The sequence below is a fragment of the Cupressus sempervirens genome, chromosome 1, assembly GCF_028749045.1.
Source record: "Cupressus sempervirens isolate cs-2001-9-10 chromosome 1, ASM2874904v1, whole genome shotgun sequence".
In the NCBI taxonomy this organism is placed as follows: domain Eukaryota; kingdom Viridiplantae; phylum Streptophyta; class Pinopsida; order Cupressales; family Cupressaceae; genus Cupressus; species Cupressus sempervirens.
In genome coordinates, this window is record NC_143118.1 from 536,034,471 (window position 1) to 536,042,483 (window position 8,013).

At 36.6% G+C, this 8,013-nt stretch overlaps 1 protein-coding gene across 1 annotated transcript; it reads right to left on the reverse strand.

The window, feature by feature from the left end:
• Positions 1–440: 440 nt before the first annotated feature.
• On the reverse strand, positions 441–6,541 carry LOC149578575 (SWAP (Suppressor-of-White-APricot)/surp domain-containing protein). Its single transcript, XM_089829952.1, has 4 exons — positions 6,017–6,541; positions 4,393–4,556; positions 3,092–3,895; positions 441–2,380 (listed from the first exon to the last, which is right to left on the reverse strand). Exons 1-4 carry the CDS (start codon positions 6,345–6,347, stop codon positions 665–667), a joined length of 3,015 nt encoding a protein of 1,004 aa, XP_089686078.1. The 5' UTR covers positions 6,348–6,541; the 3' UTR covers positions 441–664.
• Positions 6,542–8,013: the final 1,472 nt, after the last annotated feature.

An 8,013-nucleotide genomic window follows, 5' to 3' on the forward strand; every position in this document is an offset into this window, starting at 1 on the left:
TGAAAGAACAGAGGATGAAAAGTATTTACTTTAGCTATCCAGCTGAATTCCTATAAAGAATGTATTCATAGATTTTATAGAAAAGATATAACAAATAACTCAAAATAAGAACTCACCTTTTTATGCGCTTCGCGAACGAAAGATTGCCCGGAAGAGAATGAACATTTTGATGCAATAAGTGCACTAAGTGCATTGGTTGACGTATTATTACATTTTGTTTTCTTTATCACTGAGGTCCAAATAATTTGGCATACTGAGGATCATCTATAGATACTATAATTATTGCTGTTGTCATTATATTTTTATTCTTAAGTAGTTTAAATACAACCATCAATATCCTTCTAGCTGCTGAATGAGACCAAAGTTTCAAAGCTGACTACAAAAATACAAACTTCTGCTAATTTAGACACAGAAAGTTCTAGCATCATTCATTCACGTGCTCATTTTAAATTTATAATTAAATTTCTCAAATTAATACAAGATACAGATTTCAAACTCCTCCAAACTGGGAAGTTAGTCAACAAATGTCGATGGACAGAATATCATGACCAATTTCACATGATGCTTGACATTCTTCCCCCGAATTTGAAACAAGAATGGCAATTTCAACAACATAATAGCTAGCCCTGACATGATGATAACATACATCTATGGAAGGCAGCATCTACAGGGTTGCTAGTAACATGGCCCTTACTTTTGCCCTAAGGTCATCTGGAACATCCGTGGCATGTGTTGGAGATTTAGATCTTTCTGAGGCCAAGACTTCTATATCCTTCGACAAGCTGACAGCAGATTTCTCTTTATCTTCTTTAAAGGAATTTTCCTTGGAAAAAATTTCTTTCGTGTCTTCTTTCCCATGAGCAGACCCTTTTGTGTATTCCTTGTGTTCCTTACAATGAGAAGAGTCCTTTGTATGTTCTTTCCCAGAAGAGCTCTTTGTATGTTTCTTGCTAGAGATATCCTTGCTTCTATGCCCATGCACTCCTTTAGAATCATAATGATGTCTCTCTCCAGAATCATCATCCTTAAAATTCGAGCGATGTCTGTGCCCCCTATGCACATCATCGCTTGACCTGTGGGAACTGCCTTCATGATTTCTTTTTCTCTCTGTGACATTCTCTTTATGATTTTTCCCAGACTCGTGCTTATGTCTCCTCTCATGGCTTTCATGAACATCACTGTTGTCATGCCATGATTTTGAACTTTTATGGTAATCACTGTAATGGTGATGACGGTGTCTATGACTCTGCCTATCTGAGTCTGAGCATTTAGCAGTTGATTTATTATCATAATCTTCAGAAGCAACAAAAGCTCGTATCTGTCTGCTTTCTCCTTTTGTAGTAGGATCACAGGTTATGCCCTTCAGAGAATCCAGCTGAATTGCAGCACCACTGTAGGAGCTTCCACAAACTGTGGCCTTACTATCCAACTCATTCTGGAGAGAATGTGCACCATTAGGTGTAGATCGGTCATTTTTATCCTCCAAGGCAGAGCGTTCATTCTTGATCAGGGCTGCAAACTGTTTTGCTCTTTTTAGTCTTTCTGCCCTCAGTTTCTCTTCCCGTGACAAGCAAGATTCAGATGAATCTGCTTCACAAGATGCAGCTTTAATCATAACCTTTGCAACTGAAGTGTCATCTTTCATCTTATTTGAATCATCTGACCTCAGAATGGATCCAGATGCACCTGAAACATCTTCAGACTGCTGGCCAGGAAAACAAACATCGATTACTACTTTTGAATTAGAGCCAGACATTCCAGACTGTGGTAAAGTCATGCCACCATTGCTTAAATATAAATTAGAAGCGTCATAATGACTGGAGCTTCCACCGGTACTGCCAACTTCATCACTCTCTTCTGATATCCCTTGCAGTATCTTTCCTAAGCTCCTTCCATGATTTTTTTCAGTTTCAGAGGTTCCTCCGAGTTGAGACTTACGTAATCCCCTTGTGGCAGCCATTACAATTGCAGCTGCTGCATCAGCGCTCATTCCACTTTCTTTTTTTTCATTATCCTTACCTTCTGTGCTACCTTGAGAAAAACAAGGAAAGCTTCCTGGTTTTTTTGTAGCTGCTCGAACTGCAGATGCCGCAGCTTCTGCTGTCATTCCGAGAGGCTTTCCACTTCCATAATCAGGTCCATCCTTCTTAATGCCACCAAGTACTAATTTAAATTTTGTCTTTTTCTCAGAATCTGGTGTCCTTCTAGCTTTTGTTGTATTTATTTCTTCTGGTGTAGAGGCACGTGCAACATGTTGCCATCCATCTCCTGCTACACTAATCTTCTTCTTTGGCTGATCATTTTTTGTAGATTCATTACGCCGCACATCAGATGGAGAACTGAACTTCCCCACTCCCGCATCATCTTCATATAACTCTCCCTGGCACATAAATACAGCAAGAATTTTTTTTACTCTGGTTCCTGAATGGCTATTGTTGTGAATGCAAGTGAATCAAATGAAAAAATCAGAGTAGAATGAGCGCTGATGATTAACAATGGAGTGTAATCTGAAATATTGATGTTAAGAACACATACACAATTTTCGCCAGGCCGTGAACATTTAATGAGCTTAACAATCAGAATGGATAACAAAGAAAATACTTGCGCATGGCCATCATATCAGTACTATTTTTGTTATCTGTTTCAAAAATGTCGGGAATTTACAAAGGATGCTTCAGGGCTTCTGAAGTTTTAATTGCGTAAGAAATGCACCCAAACTATGATTTTCAAGGAAAGTGAGCACATAACTTCTTTAAATAGAAAACAATAGAATTACAATGGGCACTACAAGCATAACACAAGAAGAATTTAAAACAAGGATTATTCCTCTAAAATTATTGACCGTTTGATATGAAATGCCATGATGAGAAAAACAGTTCACAGTTCTCAAATAATCTAATTCTAGTTTCAAAAGAAGTTTGTCCCAAGTATGTTAATTTGCAACATCTTCAGGTTCAATTATGTAGGTTGTTCAGGTTCTAACATTTTAATTTTCTCTATTGAGCCAATCACTGGGTAAAAGTTTAAAGCCAACATATGACAAAGAAATTGCATCAATGGTGGACTAATATAGTGCATAGAATGCCACTACCTTTTGCGCTGCCTCCAGCACTTTAAGATAATACGGATGATACTGATTGGAAGACAGAAGAAATGGAAATCGTCCAGTTGTTCTATCTTGATTCATAATGATGCCTTCAAACTCCTTTCCATTTCTCGCAATAAATTCTACCATCTTTTGTACTACACGCTTTAAAAATGATGGTGGTTCCAATATTGGTCTGTTGCCTGTCACTTTCTCTACTGAAGTCGTAACTGACAAAAAATCATTTTTTGCCATATTGGGTGAATTTGGGGCATCAGTCCCCAAACCATCGCCACTATGCACCTCTAAATTGGAAAACTGCTTCGGCGTGACTAATGTATCATTATTTGGTGGTGCATCCAGTCCACTGCTACAAGTATCCTTGTGAGAGATCTTCTGTGATGATGATTCTGCTTGCTCTAAAACATTGATGTTGCCTTCACTCAAGGAAATATTATCAACAGGAGAATCTTGTATTGAGGAGCTCCCATCTTTTGCAGCCACAGATTGATATGTTATGCCTTCATCTTCATCATCTCCAGTGCCATATACAGACCCAAGAAGTGACAGGCCCTCTCCTGCAGTGCTCTTTGCTATCTGCTCGCAATCAGATCTCTTTTCTGCTTCCAAAACTTCAGGATGGTCAACAAGAAACCTGAAATAGTTGTGAAGGTGGTGGTCGGGCATCAAGAAGCCAAAAGCTGGATTACTTCCCTGCTTCACTCTTAACACAATTTCTGACTGTCCTCCATGTTCACTCACAAATTTTGCCGTTCTTGCAATAATCTGATGTGTCTTTTCTGTTGGTGGCTGCAGTAAAATATTCAAATATAATACCTTTGTCAGAAAGGCAGTTTCGAAAAGATAAGTTTATATGAATGCATATATTGCGTGCAAACCCTTACAAACATGTTAGGTACAGCAATTCAGTCGCTCATTTACTCATTTCAGAGATAGCTATCACATAAGACTACAAACAAGCAAGAACCCTTAGCAAACCATGCATGTGCATCCTTTGACAAAATATAGGCTGCTACCACTGATGTAATCTCCATAAAGAAACAAAGCTATATTCTCCTAAGCCCACCTGCACAATCCTTAGTCATGACTCATCAGCAAGAAACAAGGTTCCCAAATTGGAAACCTTGTGTCAAGAACATGAGCCCTGCTCCATCTGAAACTTCGATGAGGGTAAGCCATATCAACAAAATTGAGTTATAGAGTACATATTATCATATATGAATATGACATAATATCTCATTCGAGGTGGCAGAAGTTATTCCACGAGAAAAAGCTCTGGTGCTTACAAGATGAGAAAGCAAATTTTCAGGCACTGAAAATGGTGGCTTAAAATCAGTGCTCCCCATCGCTTCCTCTGATGTCCTCGCAGCTGTGAATGCCTCCTCAGTGCCATACAAAAAAGGGACATTTTGGTATCCATCACCTGTTGACTTCTGCCTCTTGGATGCTTCTGCATTCAAAGGAAGAACCTTTGAGTCTCCGGAGAACTTGTAAAGTATATGCCCACAAATGATACACTTAAAATTACAGCACATTGATTCATAGGCATAAAATAACGGAAAACCAATCATTTCATCTAGCACCAAATAGAAGTTACAACATGGGATAGAAGCCTCTTACTCTTCACTGGAGAATAAAACAATGAAGTCATATATTGACTGCCAGCCTGCAATGCTTGAAACTACATTCCAAGTGAGCACAATAAAAATATATTCAACTTCTATAGTATGATTCATCTAACTAGGTCAAGAAGGGTGCATTAGGTACATAGTAAAATGACATCCACAAACCTATTGCTGCTGTAGCGACAACTTTTTAATTGACAATAACCTTTTTATATGTTCGAGATATCATTTTTTAGATAATAAAGAGAGTCCTGAAAGATGGAAAAAAACGGCTTATGTTGTGTGTCCAGTACGGATGCCAAAAACTAGAATGAGAGGCTGATAAACCTATTCAAAAACTCTTTGAGTTTTTTTATGATAAAAAATTAGAAAAAAAAAAAGGTTCCAGCCCATGGAAGGATTTAAGTACCTTGTCTCAGACCACTGTTGCAGATATCTAATTATTCCAATGATGACCTAGGTTCAATAATAGTTGAGTTGATGTAATTTGTGAATGTAATACAACTGAAATTCAATGAATTGGATCACGTTAAAAATCCCAGGGCACAATAGCACTAATCTAATGGAGAAACTATTTTTGAAAAAGGTCCAATCTATGGGTTTCGCGAGTTCAATTGTTGGAGCTTATGAATGTACTGCAAACCACTTTGAATGAATCCTCGACCTGAGAAGCAGTAAGGCAAAGTGGAGGCCATCTCCACTAATATGTAACAACAATGAGAGCATCCCACTCCCAGGCATTTAGAAGGTAAAATCGTCATTTTTCTACATTCTGATGATGGCTCACAGAATGTGACCCAAATGTCGACGGTAACATTTTTTTTTTTGTTCCCAGTGTCGTCTCACTCGTAACTTCTTAACATAAAGATATTTCAATGAATCTATGTAGCACGAGCTACATTAAAAACAGCATATAATTTGTTCCAACCAATAGATCGATTCCCAGTGAAAATTTCCATTCTTCCATCTTACCACTGCACGGGGGCATGGCGTTACACCGTGAGGTTCCAGCTATCAGCCAACCAATATAGGTAGCTGATTACTTTGAAAACAATTTGACAGTATCAGGTGCATGCATATATTAATATAGATTCAATAAATCCTTTTAGTCTGTTTGAACCAGCACATCTGTTAAATTAAATGAATTAATCCGCCAATTTTTATAGATTTACATTCGAAAAAACCAAAAAACATGTAAACAATTCTGAAAACCAAGTTCTCATCACCATAAATTCAAAATACAAAACATAGGGATGATTTAAAAATTAGGGTTATTAAAACGTACCGTTCTGAGGAGGATCCTGCAGGTCCCTGTAACGCTCTAGATCAAGCTCCGCGTCATCAACGTCAGAGGATGAAGAAGAAGAAGAACGTCTTTTCCTGAGGGCCGAGAGATCTTGAAGCAGATGCCTGACATCATAGCGATCTAAGACGAGATTTTGGTCACCGTTCCATGGCATTAGCGCCTCCTTTGAATTGATAAACGCAGCCGTAGAATCGTCGTCAAAGAGAAGGGCATGCCGTCCCACAACTTCCAAAACCAGGTGCCCTCTTTCATTCGCCACCACATCCACAAAACCCCTCTTCTTTCCCCTGATACCGTTCGTCTCCTCCATTATCCGATCTTTTCTTATCTATACCTCTGATTTCTTATCCTCGTCTGCAACAGCCTTCTGATCTTACCAGACACAGACAACGCCTGGATTTACCTATGTCGATGAGCTACAACGCCCCTCCAAAGATTTCGCCCAAATGGCACAATCCACCTAATTCGGACAGGCGACGTACAACTATGGACCAAAGGGTGGGTATCGGGGACGAAAGCACTCACCAAAACTTATACCTAGCGCTCCTCATAAATCTAGCTCTAATTCTTTCATGATTGCTTAAGGGTTGTAAATTTTTATGCTTAAACATATATACATATATATAATCAATTTTTTTTTAAAAATTAAAATTACATTTAGATTGTGAAACTCTAATAATGTTAAATTTATTTTTGTAATATAATCAAATTTTTAAAAAAAATTAAAAATTACATTTTAAATGGATTGTGGAACTCTAATAATGTTAATTTTATTTTTGTAAAATTTTGTAGGTGGAAGAATTTGTGTTTTAATAAATTTTCATCCTAAAATGAAATAGACAATTTAATGAAAGTATAAAAGTCGTGACTTTAATATATTTGTATTTTTTTTAATGATATTATTTCTTTAGTTGTAAATCTTAATCAAGGAAGTTGTAAATTTGTGAGGTTTTGTCTTGTTAAATAATTTGTCGAGTAAATCTGACATGTAATACATAAAAGAAAAGCAGCTCAAAAATAGAATTTTAATAAGAACAAAGTTCATATACAAAGAACATGAGGAAATGATAGATTTGTCCATCAACCCTAGTACAACCAATTATAGCACTATTGGTATTAAAGTTTCACTAGGGTATATACAAAAATTATTAAATACTAGATGATCAATATCAAAAATCCTCAAAAACATGATGATAAGGTTAGCCCAATGATGATAGTTTTGACCAACAACAAAACCATTTGAAGACACATTTGGAAAAACATTAAAAAAAAAATTACTACAATCCAAACTTAAACAATTTTGAAGTTGTCGCGTGTAAAACATATCTTTATTAAAAAGCTACAAAAACTTATACTTGATTTCTTCCAAGTGCTTACAATAATAAACATCATTTTTTATCTATGAACATAAAGAAGCAAATTCTAATTGTAAGGAAGGCATCTTTAAAACCAATGCCACATTAGCAATCTCCATAAAAAGCGAAAAAATCAATGAGAGTCAAGGTCATTTGAATATTGACCAGTAAACCTAATTTTTCTATTATTATTAATATTATTAAAAAAAATACAAACACACAGATATAAATATATGCAAGTATGAAGATAAGAGATAAAATGAAAAGTTCTAAAAGAAACCATAACTAGATACCAAAATGTCGAGATGGTTTGAACAGGATGACCAAGCTGAAAGGAGCTTCTGAACCTACTCAATAAACATAAGGGTGAGAATATTGTAAGAGTGATTTACCACCCTACCACAAAGTTATTAAGCTTCCCTCGAATCTGTCCTGACATGAAAGACACCTAGCTTGGCAACGAGGAAGTCTAAACAACCAAAACTAAAGGGAGTAATGGAATAGTGTGATTAAAAGAAGTCATGTTCTAAAACCATTCACCAATTTCATGGATAGCCAAATCAACATATGAAAAAGAATCATTAATGTTCCTTGATCAGAATGGATGAAAAATCTGAATGA

Excerpts from the sequence above, each read along its gene's own strand:
- LOC149578575 (XM_089829952.1), bottom strand. The coding sequence starts at position 6,347 with ATGGAGGAGACGAACGGTATCAGGGGAAAGAAGAGGGGTTTTGTGGAT. Across the intron at positions 4,557-6,016 it reads GCAGGATCCTCCTCAGAACG|AAGCATCCAAGAGGCAGAAG; the intron begins GTACGTTTTAAT and ends CTTTGAATGCAG. Across the intron at positions 2,381-3,091 it reads TGCTGGAGGCAGCGCAAAAG|GGAGAGTTATATGAAGATGA; the intron begins GTAGTGGCATTC and ends TTTATGTGCCAG.